This window comes from Perca flavescens, chromosome 17 (assembly GCF_004354835.1).
Source record: "Perca flavescens isolate YP-PL-M2 chromosome 17, PFLA_1.0, whole genome shotgun sequence".
NCBI lineage: Eukaryota > Metazoa > Chordata > Actinopteri > Perciformes > Percidae > Perca > Perca flavescens.
The window spans coordinates 4001361-4022564 of NC_041347.1; the positions used below are offsets into that span (position 1 = coordinate 4001361).

General features: G+C 42.5%; 1 protein-coding gene across 2 annotated transcripts in view; it reads right to left on the minus strand.

Annotated features, from left to right (window-relative positions):
• Positions 1-2430: 2430 nt before the first annotated feature.
• tk2 (thymidine kinase 2) overlaps positions 2431-21204 on the minus strand; it is a 45918-nt gene continuing 27144 nt past the window's right edge. For both annotated transcript variants that reach the window (XM_028603213.1, XM_028603214.1), the window contains exons 8-10: positions 12540-12619; positions 12331-12411; positions 2431-2806 (exon numbers count right to left, since the gene is read on the minus strand). In XM_028603213.1, coding sequence (XP_028459014.1) covers positions 2720-2806; positions 12331-12411; positions 12540-12619 — 248 coding nt within the window. In that variant the 3' untranslated portion in view covers positions 2431-2719. The remainder of the gene's footprint in view (positions 2807-12330; positions 12412-12539; positions 12620-21204) is intronic.

Sequence of the window (21204 nt, forward strand, 5' to 3'; positions counted from 1 at the left end):
ACCGTTCAGCCCTAGTTGCTTCCCCACTGAACCTTCGGGCAGACCCAGCAAGTGTATGTTATTCCATCTCGAGCGCCCCTCACAGACTGAGACACGACCGTGTCAAATTTACTAATAATGTCAGAATGCATTTCTTCCATCATTTCCCTGATGTTGACTAAAAGGTTACCGTCTGAGGTCTCTTCCCCGGGAGGTACTCGAGGCTTGGCGTTGCGGCCCCCTTTGGAAGAGTCCGGTTTCAGTGGTTTACCAGTCATCTTCGATGTTGTAAGCTGTACGGTCAGTGTAGGTTTAAGTTATCTTCTGTCAGCACACAAAATATGTCGAACAGACGTCAAAGTAGATGAATTATATCATATAAAATGCTGCATTTCCAGGAGCCACTGATAGTCACTTGGGGGCGCTGTTGAGCAATTGGCGATGTAAGACGTCACATCGCCAATTGCTCAACAGCGCCCCCAAGTGACCATCTCTCTAAGGGAAATGATGCCCTAAATGCCCCTATTGCCTTAACCTGCATATAATCTTTTTTTTTAACTGCATGTAAACACACTGACTGACTGACTGAGGAGTTTTATTGCTTTATGCTAGAGCAATGCACTTCCTTGGATCCTGCAAGGCACCTGCCATGACATAGTTGCATCCCCTAGCAATGCTAACGGATAGCTATTTAAGGCCAGGCCATTTCCAGAAACAAAAGTGTTTATTCCGAAAGTTGTATCTATGATGCTTGAAATGTTTGAGTTTGCTACAATGTAAGATCTCTGGTCTGTCTTTCTTCATCTGCAGGGGCGTAGCCCCAGTCCTGATGGGCCCCCATGTTCCTCAACACCCCCCCAAAAAAAAAAAAAAAAATAATCGGGCCTCTGTACACATGAATCTGTAGGCCTAGATTTTTATAGGGTAATAACTATTAACTGTAATGCTTAGAGTAGCCTGATAACACACATTTCAAAACTCCTTCCTCAACATCCGCTGGCCTACTTTACTGTGGTTACTACTACATTTTGTTTGTTTTCTCTGTACCTTTACTTGCCAGCCTGCGTACTATGGTGTCTCTCTGATCATCTGTTAGTTTATCTGGCCATAGTCCTGGATCCTCTGGCAAAAACTGGTCTGCACTGCTCTGCCTACTTTCCAGTTACTCTGCTCTCAGTTCCACACTGTGCTCAGAGCAACACTCATGCTGCCTGCTGTCTTCACTCCCATCATCCTCAATCAGATGTTCTCTGTCATCTTTCTCTATGAAGGATACATCTGATATTAACCTCTTATCCTAATTGTAACATAATATAATAAAACACACTAAGATGTTAGTGTTACTTAACACCTTTCAGTCAAAATGGCTAAAGATGGTTTGATTTAATTTTGATGTAAGCTTCCCTTGTTTCAAATCCAAAAAGGAGGCTGAGGGGTCTGTTGCTCCCTGCTGTGACAATTTCTGAAACTGAGGGCCATCTGTTTGTTAACATCTGCTTCTACTAAATCTGACATAACTATAACGTTGACATGATATGTATCTACCAATGAGCTACCAAGCTACCTATGACACTGATTAGCCTATTATTGCTAATTATAGACATTATAGCCTATTAATTTAAAATTAAACATGTTTTAAATTAGGCTATTACAGTGGTGAGTTATATGCAAACAGCATTGCTAGTGTAGTTCATTTATTTAGCCTTTACCTCAGATTACATGTATAACCAAATTATCATTTGAAAGTGTATGTTCTGCTCTTTATATGGGTTGTCTCAGTTTGTTTTTAGCACTAACAGTCACGGAGATATTCAAGCAGTTTAAGCACCATGGATTTAGTTTTTTAGTGTGTACTCACCTTTCTTTGAAAAGAAGTCAGTTACCAATTGTTTCTCCTCATTTAGTTTTCTCTCCTTCTCCTGTCTTTCCTTTCTTTTTTGGTAGCCTGATTTGGCTTTCTTTGAGAAAGACATTTCTACAGCAGAAGTTTGCGCTCCACCAGATGAATTAACGTAAACAAAATGCGTGCAGATGGACTAAACCATTTGGCGCATTAGCAAGGGGTGGGTGAGACCTTAGTCTTTTTTTGTATACAAAATGTAGTCAGTCAATCAACCAAGTTGTACCAAGCCAATACACTAACTTTACATTTCATCTGACATGCATTATGAAATTTAATTAGGAAATGAAAATATCCAGGTGAAATAAAATATATTCCAGACTTTTCAAGGGCCCTCTCTCCCCTTGGGCCCTGGTAATCAGTATCGGTTTTACCCCCAGTCCGACGCCCCTGTTCATCTGTGTGTGTGTTCTACTCCCGCAAACATTCTTACCAGTGGTTGAAGTTGACTAACTACATTTACTGCACTATACACTATGAGGTACTTGTACTTTCCTTGAGTATTTCTAGTTTATGCTACTTTATACTCAACTACATCTCAGAGGCAAATATTGAACTCTTTAACTCCACTACACTTTATTTGACAGCTCTAGTTACTTTGTAGATTTAGATTACCAATACTTTTGTATTGATAAATCAACTAATAAATAATGATTTATTATTATAGCTAGCTGCTATGTTGAAGCTACCCAGCAGTATGTAACATAATTAAAATTAGCTTCACCTTTACCAGCTAAAGTGATTAACACATGAATGCCTCAATAAATCAGTAATGTAATATATGCGATTCACAAAATAAACAGCAACTGAACAAAAAAACTGCACACATTGTAGAATGCATCAGAGATTGTTAGCTGCTAGGATCTTGTCACGGTTTTCTTCGTACTGGTGCAGCATCTTCTGGAGGTCATAGTCAGCTGGAATCACCTGCACACACATGCATTCAGACATAACAGAGTTACAGGCCAGCAGTTGCTGCAGGAGACACAGAAATACAGATTTGAAGATCCCTATGACACCAGGATATGCAATAACATCAATTATACAACAAGTAGTCTTGCATTGCCAGACCCTTCTCCACAGCGCTGCTGAAGAGGATCTGGCTAGTCTACACAGCATTCCGGTATGGGAGAAAAACATACTCTGGTTTATCGGCATTCTTTAAATCCAATCACAATCATCATGGGCGACGCTAAGCACTGGACGAAACGTGTATCTTCAAAGGTTGTTTTAGTCGTGCAACAGAAAACTCAGATTGGACAGATAGCCTAGCTAGCTGTCTGGATTTACCCTTCTGAGGAGCAGTTACCCATAGTCCTCATAAATTAGGTGACCAGACATTGTTGCAATGCCTCTTCTTAACGGTCTTGTTTTTAACCATAGACAGTGGAAGGGTTTTAACCGGGCACAAATGCTCCCATTGAGCGGATCTTTTGACACAGTCACAGTCCGAATTTGAACAGCTCACTAGGAGACTGAAGGCAGGACACATTCAGAAACCGTATCTCACTCAGAACAGCATGGATGGATTTTTTTCAAAGTTTGTATGTGTGTGGAAGCACCAGAGACAAAAGAACACCCCAAATCCCCGCATCAGGCAGCACCGGCCGCTGAACTCCGACACACAGTCTTACCAAATTTGCAATTGGCCATCAATTTTTGTAAAACGGCCCATATTTGAGCTTTATATAGTTGATTTCTCGCTAAAAAAAGTCTCAGAAGTGAATTTAATAAGGAAATAGCCCGATAAACAATGTATAACTTTGCAGTGTCTGGAATATGAGACCTGCTGTCGAGTCTCCCATGTGTTTCTATGTAGTTTGCTCAAACCAATCAGCACATAGCGCATTCTAAATATTCATGAGCATACCATATTTGGAAGAAAAGCTCTTGTTCCAAATAGAGCCATATTAGAGTAGTTAAGGGCCTAATAAAATAGCATTTGGGAAATTTTTAGCCCAAACAATGTTACATACCCTATTAGGAGACCTTAAGGAACAGTGTAAAATACCCTATATAATCAGTCTATCACCCCTTTAAGCTCACTGGAGCACAACATATAATCAATGCGGGAGTGGGTGAGGTGGCGTGTGGAAAAGAAGGTGTAATCCTTGCTAGTAGGATTGTGCATCCTCCTATATCTGTAAGATGGTGGGATTCCACAACTGCTTTAAACATGTCCGATATGCGTTTTTGGGCTTTTCTGTGATTAACCCCTGATCTATCTTGATTTAAATCAAGTACTGCATTCATGTCTCCCCCTACGATTAGTGAATATTCATTGAGAGAGAGCAATTCATTGGTTAGGCGTGGGACGAAACTTTCATCATATGTAGCCAGTGCATATACTAAAACAAAGGCTATTTTCCTACTCCTTATCGTGGTACATACAGTACAGGCCAAAAGTTTGGACACACCTCATTCAATGAGTTTCCTTTATTTTCATGACTATTTACATTGTAGATTCTTACTAAAGGCATCAAAACTATGAATGAACACATGAAATTATGTAGGCCTACTTAACAAAAAAGTGTGAAATAATGTCTTATATTTTAGATTCCTCAAAGTAGCCACCCTTTGCTCGGATTACTGCTTTGCACACTCTTGGCATTCTCTTGATGAGCTTCAAGAGGTAGTCACCTGAAATGGTTTTCCAACATTCTTGAAGGAGTTCCCAGAGATGCTTAGCACTTGTTGGCCCTTGTGCCTTCACTCTGCGGTCCAGCTCACCCCAAACCCTCTCGATTGGGTTCAGGTCCGGTGACTGTGGAGGCCAGGTCATCTGGCGCAGCACTCCATCACTCTCCTTCTTGGTCAAATAGCCCTTACACAGCCTGGAGGTGTGTTTGAAGTCATGTTTGTCAGTGTTTGTGTGGCATTTATCTGGTCACTAATCTGAGCTGCTGTTAACTTGCAATTTCTGAGGCTGGTGACTTGGATGAACTTATCCTCAGCAGCAGAGGTGACTCTTGGTAGAGGTGGGCGATATATTGTTTAGACGATAATATCCAAATTGTTGTCTGGACAATATGCAAAATTGGGATATCGAATATTTCATAATTTGTACAATCCAAACCCCCAAACATGAAAAGAGCTGAAGGAAGTTAAAGAGAAAACAAATAACACAAACTATAACCTTCTAAACAATTATATGTAGTGATTTTAATACTGTAGGGGTTTGTTTGACTGTATTTTTTGTACAAAATCACGATTGTCCCGCACGAGAGTAACTGCTACTAGTTCTTACCTTGACGTTCACTCGTGTCAACAAAGATGGCGCCGCTCGATTGTGCAGCGGCTCTCCTGTCGGTGTATATTTATACAAGTACGTACAGCCACACTGAACTAATCAATACAGGACCACGATATAACACAGCCGTTACGAGAGCCTTCCAGGCGGCTCATAACATCCCGGAGGACACAGCCTGACCGAGCCCTCCAGGTTGTTGTCGGCGCTAGCACGCCAAGCTAGCTATCTACCGGCAGAATGAGAAAATAACTCCGGCACGACCAGAGGCGGAGGACTGCATTTTTGTGCACAATGAATGGAGTACCAACTGCAGGATCGTTGCCCAGCACGGCTCACTTGACCTGGAGCCCTGTCGGTAATATACTGACCATTTTATTTACTACAAAAACAGCACACTGCCGTCTACATAGCCCCCGATGCTAACGTTAGCAAAAGTTTGGTTCACTGCTAACCATAGTGAACAAACTGCAGCGCGATCACCTGGATACAGGATACAGGGGACTTTTACAAGGCGTCCTTAAAGTGTGTTCCCCTCCAGTTTTCTCCCAGCATGTAGATTGTGTTACTAGAGGGAAGAACACACTAGACCATGTATACTCTAACATCAAAAAAGCACACAGAACTGCACCTCTCCCTCACCTGGGCCAGTCAGATCACATCCAACTCCTGATCCCAGCATAAATCCGGTCAGAAGAACTATACAGCCAAGTAGAAGGACTATCAGAACCTAGTCTGACCCGGTCCTGTCCCAGCTCCAGGACTGCTTCCAATAAGGACATGGTTGTGTGCAATATGTTACAGAACAGAGCCCTTTGTTTATTGTTATGATTTCATCTTGCTTGTACATTTTCCCAAGAGAACCACTGAAAAAGCCTCCGAACAGGGCTTCTTTTATCTTCTAGAAGGATTTCAAAAATATCGTCTGAATATCGATATCGAAAAAAAATATCAAGATATTCATTTTTGTCAATATCTCCCACCCCTAACTCTTGGTCTTCCTTTCCTCAAGCGAGCCAGTTTTGTTGTAGCGCTTGATGGTTTTTTACGACTGCACTTGGGGACACATTCAAAGTTTTCGCAATTTTCCGGACTGACTGACCTTCATTTTTTAAAGTAATGATGGCCACTCGTTTCTCTTTACTTAGCTGATTGGTTCTTGCCATAATATTAATTCTTACAGTTGTCCAATAGGGCTGTCAGCTGTGTATCAACCTGACTTCTGCACAACACAACTGATGATCCCAACCCCATTAATAAGGGAAAAAATTCCACTAATTAACCCTGACAAGGCACACCTGTGAAGTGAAAACCATTTCAGGTGACTACCTCATGAGGTTCATTGAGGGAACGCCAAGGGTTTGCAGCGCAATCAAAAAAGCAAAGGGTGGCTACTTTGAGGAATCTAAAATATAAGACATGTTTTCAATTATTTCACACTTTTTTGTTAAGTACATAATTCCACATGTGTTCATTCATAGTTTTCATGCCTTCAGTGAGAATCTACAATGTAAATAGTCATGAAAATAAAGGAAATGCATTGAATGAGAAGGTGTGTCCAAACTTTTGGCCTGTACTGTATATAAGATATCCTACCTGTCTACAGTGAGTGCGCATTTCTGCGACAGCAACACTATGGAGCCCTTGGTTTTTGGGTCGTCACTAGATAAGGCAGCTACTTTAAAGTATTTATTTTTTAGATGATTTATATCTCTTTTACATAAATGTGACTCCTGTATAAGCGCCACGTCTATGTTAGTCCAGGAATTTAGCTCTTTTGATCGAACAGTTTAGCCCTCTGTTGTTGACTGAAAGGATTGAGAGCTCAGCCATCTTTAAAATGTACACGCATACGTGTCTCTAGTACCCTACCGGATTTTGCCAACAAATCTGTAGCAAAGGGTGAACTGTTAGCTTTGAGCAAGGTGTGACAAAAACATAAAAAGTAAAATAAATCCCCTAACCCTCTGAGATCGCAGACCCCCTCCCCTATATGTAAAATGCATGACCACATCAAATGCAGTTTGCGCAAAACTCCAGCTCAAAACTGCACCTCCTTTCTTAAGTCACAGGTTAAATTGAACATGTCTAGTGAATTCTTATGTTAAACATGAACAACTAGGTCTAAACCAGCTGTTAAGTTCTGAAGTAGGCTATGTGAGAAACAATTTCTGGAATAAGCTGTGTGTAAAACACACCAACCTAGCTGGAGCAATAAGCAGACTGTGAGCTGAACAGACAGCAACCCTCATGTTCTTTCAGTCCAGCTAAATGTTAACAAACAGACTAAACTGACCAACCAGTATTTATCATGTATTTTCAGTCTTGTTAAGTGCCCCTTTAAAGCCTGGCTCCGAAACTTACATACCATGTCCTCAGGATTTATCATGATTTTTCAGCCCGGTTAAATGTCCACAAAACCATATACCAGGGGTCGTCAACTACATTTTTCTAAGGGCCAGAATTTTTCTAAGCAGGCCGGACTTTCAAATAAAGAAAATAAAATGAATTTATACCTAATACGCCTATTCTTGTTCGAAATGTCCACTTTTTTCCTGAATTAATGCTAATTTTTTTTACATGTATTAGTGTGAGCAAACTCCTAAAAAAACATGGAAACTCCACAATAACTGGCTCTTTAACTAGAAAATGATCTCAGACTAGTTCACTGAGGAGCAATGGTTAAAGTCTGTGATTATGGAAACATTATTGTAGTATGCAGCGTCCTGATTGTTGGAAAATGCTTGCAGAAAGAAACGGCTGTTGTCAGGTAAACATGTCACTGTCAAAGACGCTGAAGCGAAAAGTTGACTGGAAAAGCCCAGCTTTAACGATGAATGGACTGATAAGCAGGCTATGCACTCGTCATGTATGCCTCATTTGCAATGAAGATGCTGTTGCAAAATAATACAACCAGCATCATCATCATCAAGAATGAAGAACTCGAACATAATGATCGCGTCATTCACGTGCATATTAAGTATCTGTTAAGTATCTGTCCACACGTATCTGTTTTGCTCTAGCGGAGAGTTTGGTTTGTTCAGCCAGCAGTGAGGTTTACAAGAATTTGTCCAAATTTCCAGATTCCCGGCAAACTAAGATAAACAGTTAGACTACAAACAGACAGCTTTTGTTTTAGCTTTTTTGTAAAAATTCGCTATTTGCAGAGTAGAGCTGTGTTTGCGTAAAACAGCGCTGTGGACAAGAGTGGACTGAGCAGACAGAGCAGATTGAAATATCGCTTTCTACATGTTGATACCGGTCTACACAGGTGAGTGCATTGATAAGTGTATGTCTTCGTCCCCGTTCAAAAAAGGCCACAAGCTTATGCATTTTGAAAGAGAAAAATATGCTAAGTTAAGTTAAATATAGTAATCAGGAACATAGTACAACGAATGTGAACAAAGACTTTGTGTTGATCATTTTACATTGAGAGGCATAAGTGGTTACAATCTAATACGCAATAGTACTTTTTACTCACGAAGGTTTAATTGTAGCCTATTTACAGAAAAGAGACTAGCGTGAGTTCATCTGCCCCAGCGGCCGTTGGTAACTCTGTATCCTTCCGAGTCAGGTGCTGCGTGTTTTAACATCTCAGCTCAGCGGTGTGTGTGGAGCTGGGGCATCACTGTACAGAATCCAGGCATGTGAATAGAGATGGAAATACAGGGGGCTGGGTTTTTGCTGTAAATGCTTGAAATGATAAATAACAGAACGCATTTTTTCCTTTTTACATTTTGTGAATTCATGATTATTCTGAGGGCCAGACTAAAAGCTTTGGCGGGCCGGATGTGGCCCGCGGGCCGCCAGTTGACGTTGACTGCCAGAGACTGTAGACTGAGTAGCCAGCATTCATCATTTCTTACAGTCTGGTTAGATGTCCCTTCAAAGGTTTGTTCCAAAACCTACACACAGCGTCCTCCAGTCAAACTCGGTACCGTAGCCCAAATACCGTTAGTCCACCAGTGCTGAGTTCTCCAGTTGCGGCCCCGGAACCGAACGCAAAGTCCCACCGCCGCCCTCCGGTTCCTCTGTCAATAACGGTCCTCGCCGTGGGGCGACCAGTGCATGTAGCGTGTCTTCCTCCACTTCTAATTCCAGCCAGAAAACACCCAACACCCGGCTGCAGCGAAGGCAAACTCTCTCCCTCCATGGATCTCTCCCAGAGCGGGCAGGTAGCTGAACGAAGCCGAGTTGCGTTTAGCGTTTAGTTCGTGTTGAGTCCCTTCAGGCACCCGAAGCCATTAATTTCTGCCAACACTCCTTTCACTGCATTGTAGATCACCGATTTAAGCACACTTAGCTGCCTCTCCAAAACCAGAGCGATTAAAGTTCTCCACATTAGAGAACGCGTTCACATCAGTTGCTCCATTAGCTAACGTTCCATCAGCCGCCGCCATGCTGGAAGTTTTTTTTTGTTGCTGGCAGAGTGCTGGATGACGTATTTTAGCACTGTAAATAAATCTACATTTTCCCTGCAAATCCACGTTGGCTGTTTGCTGTGTCTTTATCCCATCACCATCCATTCTCCGTTTGTCCACCATCCTGTGTGGACGTGGGCTGGGAGGCCCATTTTTCACACACCTGTCCCTCGTTTGTTCTAGGGCTTTGACTCCAAACTTCGTTATTCGAATATCATTCGAATATAAAAAAAAATAATGATATTCGAACGAATATTAGGCAGCCCTTAATATTCGAACCTGTTATGGGCATTATTTTTAGGGCCCGAGCGCCGACAGCGGCGAAGGCCCTATTGAAACTGAAGGAATTATTATTACACCAAATGAATTGGCTTTTTGAGGGGCTTAACATATTCAAAAACTCACCAAAATTGGCGGTCACATCAAGTCTGGTGAAAATGTACGTATTTTAAGGGTTTCGGTAATAGGCACACAAAAATGGCTCGCTAGCGCCCCCTACAAAGTAAAACAAAATTGAGCCCCTGCAGTGTGTTAAACGTAGACTCACGAAACTTGGTAGACAGATGTAACATGTCAAGATGTACAATAAACGTCATTGGAGCCATACCCTAAACCCAACAGGAAGTCCGCCATTTTGATTTCAAAGTTCGAAATTAGTGCGATTTTGGCCATTTCCGCATGTCGTACTTTAACAAACTCCTCCTAGAGATTTCATCCAATTAAAAGAAAAACTTTTCGTCATAGGGCGTGGCCATGGCGGGTGGCCATTTTGTGCGTTTCGCCATCAAAACAGAAGTGGCTGTAACTTGAGTGTACATTGTCCAACTGGCTCGAAATTTTTCAGGATTCATAAGAGTCCAACCCTGAGGACAAGTAAAGGCCGATATTTACTTAAAGTCATAGCGCCCCCTAGTGGCAACAGGAAGTAGGCCTAAAAGTCAAGGTGCTATACTTTAACGAACTCCTCCTAGAGATGTTATCCGATGGACTTCAAACTTGGTCTTTGTCATCTCAACACCTTAAAGATGAAAGTTATTAAAAGAAAAACCTTTCGTCAGACGGTGTGGGCGTGGCGGCCATTTTGAGTGTTTAGCGATGAACAAAGAAGTTGTTGTAACTTGAGTGTACGTTGTCGTGTCTGCTCGAAATTTCTCACGATTGACAAGGGTCCAAGCCTGAGGACACCTACAGGTCAAAATTGACTTTTGGTCATAGCGCCCCCCGCTGGCAACAGGAAATGCGCCTTATATGACAAACATCATCCGATTTACATGAAACTTAGAATGTGTTGTCTACATGTGATACTGAGCCGCCCCCTATAATTGATGTAGACCCTTGTGTGAGGTATCATTAAACTCAGCAGAGACTTCCTTCTTCATTGGTGATGGTTTGGCCCGCCCCCTATATTTAAGCCACACCCCCTTTTATAATTAATGACCCGTTTGATGTAGACCCTGGTGTGAGATATCATTGAACTCAGCAGAGAGTTCCTTTTTAATTGGTGATGGTTTGACCCGCCCCCTATGCTTTAGCCACGCCCCTTTTCACAGATAATGAACTGTATGACAGAGTCTTGTGTGAGGTATCGTTAAACTCGGTAGGGGGTTCTCTTTTCATTCTTGCACGGTCGCGAGCAGCGGCGTCCGCCGGTAACCCCGACAAGCGCAGAGGCGCAAGGACCCGTCCATTGCTGCTTGCAGCTTTAATTTGTAAATGTGTTTGCTTGTAAACGTTTTCAATTCAGATTCTGAGGCTTTTTCACGCATTTCAAAATGTAACTACACGTCGCGGCGACGCACGTCTCTCGGCTGTGGCTTGGTAGCGTCGCCTCCCCCCCTAATTCTCAAAGAAGGCTGGCTTGCCCAGGGCCAGGCCAGCTCAGCGGCGTCTTTCTCCCGTCGCGTGCCACCGTCTCTCCTACCTACACCGGCCCCCGCACCCTGTACCTTCTCCCCTTTCTACCTGCCTGCTCAGTGTTGATGAGAGAGCACAGAGGAGGGCGGGGCTGCTCCTCAGTCACAGAACAGGTGACTTTTTCGGTGGCCACAGGAGAGAAATACATTGCGTGCTTGCTGGACAATACTGGCGACTTTTTTTTATTTATTTTTTTTTATACAGAAAGTCGCCAGATTTGTCACTAGTCACTTTTGTGAAAAAGTCGCTAAGGGGGTCTGAAAAGTCACCAAGTTGGCAACTCCGCCCACAGAGACCGGCTCGACGCACACACCAGCACACAAATATAAACATCAGACCACTTACGTAGGCTATGGTGAAAGCTACGAACTTCCTGTGGAAAGCATACTGTTTGTGTTTAATCCAGGGTCTGACTTTTAATTTTTTTTTAAACTGAAGGCATTTAATAGTAAAAATAGTATTAATAAATATTCAAATATATTCAAATGTTAATATTAATAAACAAACACTTCAAACTTCAAATATGAGTTTTGGGCAAAAGTCAAAGCCCTAGTTTGTTCATTACCTCATGTATTTAACCTCTGTGTTCCCCTTGTCTCGTGTCAGATCGTCTTGTGTCAGTTTGTTCCTGCCTGTGTTTTGCCCGTCAGTTTTTGCATGCTATTGCCTGCTGCCGTTGCTTTTGGTTTCTCCCTGCCTGACTTTGTGAGTTTTCCAGTCTCTGCACTGCCGCTTTTTGTTGGATTAAAGCCTGAAGTTCAAACCTTCTCCTGCCTGCCTGCCTCTCCCTGCATTTGGGTCCCCTATCTCCCGCTATACATCACACAAAGTAAACCAAAGCACCTGGTGGGATGTTAATGGTCACTCACCAGAACAGGAGCAGGAAGAGGGGAGGAGCTCTGCTTGATGAGCCAGTCCTCATACAGCTGGTGGATGGACTCCAGATACTCCTGGTGACAGATGGAACAATAGTGACCAATTCACAAAATGTTTAACCCATTCATTTCCACTTTTACGGTTTTTGATTGTTTTATGTGTTCTGTGAACTCAAACCATATGTTTAGATTTAGGTCCTCACCAATGGAATGACTTTCTCCTCCTCTCTGCATCTCTGCTCCAACCTCTCATGGCAGGTCTGAGGAGACGTCTGCAGGTACACTGGAAAGGGGGGAAAAAAGTCACAGAACTTTCCGTTAATCTTGGTCGCTATAAATATGCGAGTATAGTCGATTGAAAAAAAAAAAATGAGCCGAATCAGTGCGGTCAACACGGAGTAGCTGCAGCTATGTCTACAAGCTTCCACTTAGCTAAAACGGCAGTTGTCGGGGCAAGTTGTGTGCTTTTGTGCCTCTTAACAGACACAAATGCAATTAAAATGTCTGTGCAGTATGAACAGGGCCCTTACGTGACAACAAGATGCGTTTTCAACTCAGACATTGTTTAAATTCACCTACCCTGTCTCTATCTGCCAGTAGCTAGCTCGCCCTGCTAGCTGCCACGTGTTCAGCCAAGCTTCTGTGATAATCATCACGCAGCAGTTCCGTTGTTATTTGTGCGTGATCGATCTGGTGTTAGTGAGTAGGAGGCTTGGCAGTGGCGATCTGTGTGTGTAGTTCCCTAATGGCGTAGACACATATAGCAGACGGCCGACCGTTGACAGAGAACCCCGTCGATATGATCAGTCGCATCCCCAAGGTCCAAAAAACTGCCACAGAACACACCAAAAAGACGAGAGGAGACGAGAAGTAATACGTCTCTATAACAGCAGGCGGCGCTAATCTGTAATGTTGCCCAAGAAATAAAAACCGGCAACTGATTGGACGAACGCGGGTTTGTTTTCTCTGGAAATCCAAAGCTAAAAGATTATCTGCCGTGGGACAGTCTGGCGAGGTCAGTGACTCGAATCTGTTTGGTGTGTCCCGTGCCGTCGTCCGTCTGGGGGGCTGTCGGCGTTCATTTTGGCCAACCTGACATGTTCGGTTGGCGGCAGGGCAGTCGGGAATCACCCGGAAATGACGAGCGGAATGAGGTGACTAGAGTCTCTCAAAATCTGACGAAAATCTTTTAAACTGACCTTTGTTGAGCTGAAATGAAGATAGATTCAGCAACTGCACGGCCTATTTCTAGCTTAAAATGTTTTCAGAAACATGTTTCAGTGAACTATTTTAGTACAATATGAGATCGTATTCTGAACGGCCGACAGTCTGGCTTTGGATTTCCGGAGAAAACAAACCCATGTGACGCGTTCGTCCAATCAGCTGCCGGTTTTCATTTCTTGGGCAACATTACAGATTAGCGCCGCCTGCTGTTATAAAGACGTATTACGTCTCCTCTCGTCTTTTTGGGGTGTTCTGTGGCAGTTTTTTGGACCTCGGGGACGCGACTGATCATATCGACGGGGTTTTCTGTCAACGGTCGGCCGTCGGCTATATGTGTCTACACCATTAGCCGGACTAGCAAGCCCGACCGGCATCCCTGCTTCTGATTCCTCCCTGCCTTCTTCGACTCCTGCTCCCCACAACAATCCACCGAGTGCCCGCTGTTCTGGCTATGTCCTCCAGAGGACAGGTCATGCCTTCGCAACGAAAACTTGAAGTTTATTCCCCCTCAAAAATAGGTAATTGAGCACTGTAGTGGTTATGACCATATCAGTGACTATGTAACTACATGGAAATGGGCCAAATGATGTCTGTGGCTTGCACAGTGATAGCATTAGAGAAGGCTAGCTATAGTCTCGCGCACAAGTCCCGTAGCAGGAAAAGGTAAACAGTGTGCAGATCGCTCCGAGAAGCAATCCTTGCAATCAAGATTAACGTAAAAATTGGCCGGAATTCTCCTTTGGGTGTGGGTTAATGTGAATTGCACATGACCAAAGATTCTCTATAACTAAAAATAGCAGATTACACACTGCCCCAATAGTATGAAATGGTACACACTTCCTGTCTCCTAAGTAGGCATGGCCACATTTGTAAGTGTGGTGAACATCAAAAAAGTTGTATAGATGGGAGATCATGTGACCGACGACTCGCATGGCTGCTCAGGGCTGAGGCTCTTCGCCCCATATCCGTATTATCATTAAAAACCAGGAGTCTCATTTATAAACGTGGCATACGCACAAAATGGGTCTGAAAATGTGCATACGCCACTTCCCACGCAAAGGTTGTGTTTTATAAAAAACAAACTTGACGGGAGAATGTGTACGCACATTTTGGAGACAAAATAGGATTTGGCAACGCAGATGGTGAGGTGGTGAACTGATGTCAGACTGCAGAGAGTAAATGGCAACTAGAAAATGCATGGGAATGCTGAATAGCTGAATTGCTAAAGCTAAACTTGGTAAATAGCTTAAAAAAAGTTGAAGTGAGAATAGTAGAAAAAGTGGAAATCGTTTTAATAAGTATGAATGTCCTTAAAAAGTTAAAAGCTGACGCTAAACTGAACCGTTGGCTTTAAAAGTTGAATATGACTAAAGATGTAGAACATTGTGAGGTCTGAGTATATTTTCTAACTGATTATGACTCGCAAATGCAGAAATATGAAACAAATTGTATGAAAAATCTTAAAGCTCAAATGCATTGCACTGCACTGCTGAAACATTTTCAGAGTTGGAAGCTAAACTGCATTACCTAAATAAGTGAAGAGCTTGTTAGAAAAACTGGAAGCTGAACTGTAATACTGTTAAAGATGAAAGTTGAAAAGGCTGAAGGAAGAAATATTTTTATTATCAGACATATACACTGCATAGAACAAAAAAGCATCAATCTAGCTGAGATGAGATGTGAAATATATTAGGTGAAAAGAATGGGGCTGAACAAGAAGAAAGAGAGGAAGAAGAGGAGAGGAATAGAGAAGAAAGAAGAGCATGAGAGAAGAGAGGAAATGAGAGAGGGAGAAAGAGAAGAGAGAAGAAGAGAGAGAGGAAAAAGAGAGGAAAGATAGAAACATTGAGAAAGAGAGCTAAAATTGACTAAAAAGGCTGAAAGTTTAAAGACTTTGTATTATTATCAGCCATATCCATTGCGTAGAACAAAATAGCATGACCCTAAAGAGCTGAGAGGTGGATATTTTGCCTGAAAAGAAACAAAAGGCTATATACATGGATGAAATCACAAATGACCCTGGAGGGAGAGACAGAAGGAAGGGAGAGAGGGAGTGAGAGAGAGGAAGGGAGGGAGAGAGAGAGACAGAGGAGTGATGGAAGGAGAGAGAGATTGAGAAGGATGGAGGGAGGGAGAGAAGGAAGGAGGAAGACTGAAGGAAGGAAGGAGGGGAACAGAGGGAGGAAGACAGAGAAAAGAGAAAGGAGGGAGGCATAGAGAAAGAGAGTGAGACAGGAGGGAGGTATACAGACACAGGGAGGGAGGGAGACAGACAGATAAGGAGACAGACAGACAGACAGAAGTGGAACGCAAATGATATAGACTGATGATCATAGTTAGTCTAGTTAGTTGAATCCTACAGCAAGCCTGGAGTAATCAAGTAGACTGTCTGTGAAAGGGTTGTCATGGTTACTAAGGGCCTGTGGCCATGTTTATAAACATCTCTTTAATCAGTTAACAATAGCACCTGCTCTTAATATGTCTCCTCTAGTACACCGCAGCAATTCAGACACTGAGAGCAAGCTCTCAAACAAAGCCTCAGACTGCCAAAACTATAACTGCCATCGGTCAAATGACGTCATCCTGAGCACCACAAGGCCTTTGTGAACGTATCGGTATAAAATTTATATGGATTAACGTAAAAACTTTATCATTGCAGCGGATGGAGGGAAATTTGTTACTCTCATCATTTGGAAGCTTGCTGAGCCCAAAATATAAGACATATTGTTTAACTTAGCTGATTTCCTGAAAGTAGACACAAATACCTACATTTTGATGTATAAATTGTGTATGCCAGGTAAAAATTGTGGGTGTACGAGCAATTTATAGAGAAGGGACAAAGATAATTTTTTTAAGGCTCTGTGCTGTAGCTGTGACATCATCCACTCTAAGCTGCCCCATACACACTCATTAGAACCGCAGAAAAATCCTGAAATGATCACTAAACTTAAACGTCTTTTTCACAAAAACTGTAAAAGATATCAAACTGAAAAGTAGACACCGGATAGCTGAATATTTTGTGAACAGTTTAAAATTTGAATCACCTCTGGAAGAATGTAGGAGGAGATACATTTTAAAGCAGAAGAGGATTTGAAGGATTTGAAGCATGCTCTCATTGACTTCAATGTAAAAAAAAAAAAAAAAAATGTTAAAAAGCTCAAATAGTAGAAAAAAAGTTGAAGAAGTCCCATCATTAGCTGAAAGAGGTGAACATTTGAAAAGTTGAATGGTTTAAATAGGTGAAAGTATGCAGAAGTTACAGAGAGCCAAAAAACGTACGGAATAAGAAAAATAAAGAAAATGGATGACACAAATAATAGTTGGAATAAGATTACTCTACGATTTTCTAGTATTGATGCCTCATGCACAGTCTTTCACTCCATATCATCCACTTACCATGAAGATGAACTCCAGCACTGTTATTTGCGCTTGTACTGAGTGATAACTGTTCTATAAACACCTCCAACTCAAATGTTAAATAAAAATTTGTTCTTAATATTTAAATTGGCGCTGTCTTGCCGTCACATTGTCCGCTACAGAGCGCGGGAGGAGGGGATGGCCATACTGCATGGAATACAGGATATCATCTAATACCCTATCATTAGATAACGGCAGAACACAGTGTAAATAACTAAATATTTGTCTTTAAAACTGTGTATATATCATCAAATGTCAAAGTCTGAAAATACAGCCGTTAAGCTCTAGCACAATCGTTACCCTTAACATCCTCATTATCAGTCCGAACTTGAATACTGTTCGTGACAAAACCTGCATGAAGAAAAGTGCGTTTGCCTATTACACTTTATTTTGTCTTCAAATTGTATCTCTGGGTGGGGGATACCACTAGTTGATGCTGTGATGGGAAGGTGTTAACAATCACAAATTGTTGTAAACATATAAATACTGCGGTGACCCCCGTGCGTAATGCTGCATGATGGCACTGCTGGCACTGCAGGACGACTACGCTAATGGAAGAATCAGGAGAAAGAGAGACTTCAGGGACCATGATGATGACTGGCTAATATGCCAATTTAGATTTTCTGTAGCTGGGCTCTTGGATCTATGTACTGAATTGGGTCCAGTAGAGAGGGCAACGCGCCGCAACCATGCCATCCCAGTCCAAATACAGGTCCTCGCCACTTCTGGGGGAAACCGGCTGTTTCCAGAGGGAAATGTCAGACAGCTAAGTGTTTTTTTAAATAAATATTATATATAATCTTCAACTTTATCAGTGAGGCTTGTTTGGATATAATATATAGTTCTGTTAAATCTTATCATATACGTCTGGTATATCAAAGCTGTCCCCGAGTGCTGTAATGCCTGCCGTTTTGGACGTATTATTAATATATGTAGTCTATAGATCAGGGTTCCATACACTGTGCAAGAACAGGCCAAAATTATAATTTAATTTGCAGCAATTCCTGAACGTCTGAGAAGTTTTTTGCTTTTTCTCCGCCAGTCATCATGATTCGGTGTAACAACTGCCAGTGTCACTCATATACTGCTTAGCATTCACAAGGTGCTTTGCATTCTATTTATGGTTAAAAATGGGCGTTTACAGGGCGGGATAAGAGGCTGATCCACGTACGCACGCTTGTAGGTAATCTCTGATTTATAAAGGGAACATTGCTTACAGGTGTGCGTACACACGATTTTATAAATCTGACTTTTGTTTGGCGTACGCCATTTTGGGCTTTTGGGCATATGTACATGGATATGTACATGTGTAAGGATCCTACGCACAGTTTTATAAATGAGACCCCAGGTCTATTCTTTTCTTATGTGACGTCAATCCTTGCATTTGTTACCACGGTAACTTTGTGGAATGCCTGCAGGTGCGAAAAAGCAGACCCCGCTGCAGTTTAACTGAGCAAAGAATTCTGCTAACTCGGCTAGCATGGCAACGGCTAGCGAGGTTTCAGATGCTAACGCCGACAAACGTATGGAGGAGGCCATGGCAAGGGTTCTGGAAAGGCAACAAAGCGGGCTTCAATAAGCGGTCTGCATCGCAGTGAAGGATGCGTTAGCAGGGAACTACGGTAAGAGATTTAATACAGCGACTAGACGAGGCGCAGAAGGACAACAGACAGATGAGAAATACGGTGAAAGCCTGTTTTGATGACCAGAGGAAATTTTAGCTGACCCTAACCCTGAACTGGAAGACAGATCGAGAACAAATAACTTCCGGATCGTCGGACTGAGGGAGGGCAGCGAGAAAGATGACCCAGTTGGATTTTTGCAAAAACAGTTGCCAAAATGGATTGGTAGAATGGTCTGCGGTCTTGGAGGGTTAGGGGATTTATTTTATATTATGTTTTAACCACACCGTGCTTAGATCTAACAGCTCACCCTTTGTTACAAATTTATCAGTGAATTCCGGTATGGTATTCGAGACAGATATATACTGTATGTGTACATTTTTAAGATGGCTGAACTTTCAATCCTTTCTGTTAACATCAGGGGGCTAAACAGGCCGATCAAACGAGCTAAATTCCTGGATTATTTAAAAAGGAAGAACATAGACATGGCGTTACGGAGATGCACACTCACCATAGACAAAAGTAGTAAAGACTTGTCAGGCAGCATATCATATATATGTACCACAATAAGGAGTAGGAAAATAGCCTTTGTCTCAGTATATGCACTGGCTAGAGATGATGAAAGCTTTTTCCCACGCCTAACCAAATTGCTTTCTCTCAATGAATACTCACTAATTATAGGGGGAGACATGAATGCGGTACTAGACTTAAAATCAGGATAGATCAGGGGTCAGCCACACGAAAGCCCAAAAACACATATCAGACATGTTTAATGCAGTTGTGGAATCCCACGATCTTACAGATCTATGGAGAATGCACAATCCTCCTAGAAAGGATAACGCCTTTTTTCCCCCCCCCACACATCAACGCACCCACTCCCGCATTGATTATTTTTTGTGCTCCAGTGAGCTCAATGTAATGTTCCACACAATAGCAACGGAATCAGCAATCCTGTCTGACCACACTGATAACATTCCATTGTGATATGTTAGGAGAAAAATCTAGAAGGTGGCAATTTAATAATTCCCTTCTCCAAAACACATCTTTTAATACAGAATTTGGAGCCAAACTAGTGGAGTTCATATCAATCAATACTGGCTCAGTTTCGGACCCGGCATACATCTGGCAAGCCACTAAAGGCGACATGTGACGTGTACGGTAAGCATATTGTCACTTCCGGTGTTCCCATGTTCCAAACGCTAGTTTGCTGCTCCAGCAAAAACGTACTCAACTCTGCTTTATTGTTTAAATTAGCGGCTATTTGCCTGGATTGCATTTGAATTACAATTGTTCTACTCAAGCACTTATACTTCGCTTCCCTTACAGCGACTGCCTTGCTGATCTTACAGTTGTTAAAACGCTGTTAGCTACTTTAGCTTAGCCATAAGCAATGGCTAATTCCTCTCCCTCTCCTACTCTCTCTTGGTCTGTGTGTCAAATGTTTAGCTATTCCTCTGCCTCCTTTAGCGATAACGATCCGTGTAATAAATGTAATATATTCGCTGCTCTGGAGGCAAGGCTTAGTGAGCTTGAGGCACGGCTCCGCATCATGGAATCAGAATCATATGCTTCCGTAGTTAGCCAGCGCCAAGTAGTTGATGCGGGCCAACATACTGTAGCTTCTGCTAGCTGTCCCCCGGCAGACCCCGAGCAGCCGGGCGAGTGGGTGACTGTCCGAAGCGTAGCGTTAGATCTAAACCAGGAAGTGCACATGATGACGGTCGCTCTAAACCAGAGCATCGTCGCCACTCTAACAGTTTCTCCCTACTCAGTGATACACCCGCTGAGAAGCCAATTCTGGTTATTGGGAGCTCCATACTGCGACATGTGAAGCCGGCGGCGCCAGCGGCTACAGTCATATATGTCCCCGGGGCCAGAGCGGGCGATATAGAATTCCATCTAAAGTTGCTGGCTAAAGAGAACCATAAATACAGTAAGATCATACTTCACGTAGGTGGTAATGGTCGTAAATCAGAGATCACTAAAATTAATGTTGAGTCACTTTGTGTATACGCAAAGACAATGTCGGACTCAGTAGTGTTCTCTGGACCCCTGCCAAACCTGACCAGTGATGAAATGTACAGCCGTACGTCATCCTTCCACCGCTGGTTGTAGGGGTGGTGCCCAGCTAATGATGTGGGCTATGTGAATAACTGGAGGGCGTTCTGGGGAAATCATTAAAGTACTTATTGTAGGCGATTTTAATATCCATGTGGATGTTGACAATGATAGCCTTAGTACTGCTTTCAACTTTATTAGATTCAATCGGTTTCAGTCAGAGTGTGCACAAGGCGACGCACGGTTTTAACCACACCCTCGACCTTGTGCTGGCATATGGTATTGAAATTGAGGATTTAATAATATTTCTGCAGAATTCGGAATTATCAGATCCTTCTCTAATTACTTTCGAATTCTTACTACCTGACGATACTAAATTAGATAAAAGCTTCTACACTAGATGCCTATCGGACAGTGCTATAGCTAAATTTAAGGAAGATATTCCAAAAGCATTTGACTCTATGTCATGCCTTAACATAACAGAGGACCTTTATGTTAACCTCAGTCCCTCACAAATTGATACATTTGTAGACGGTGCAACAACCTG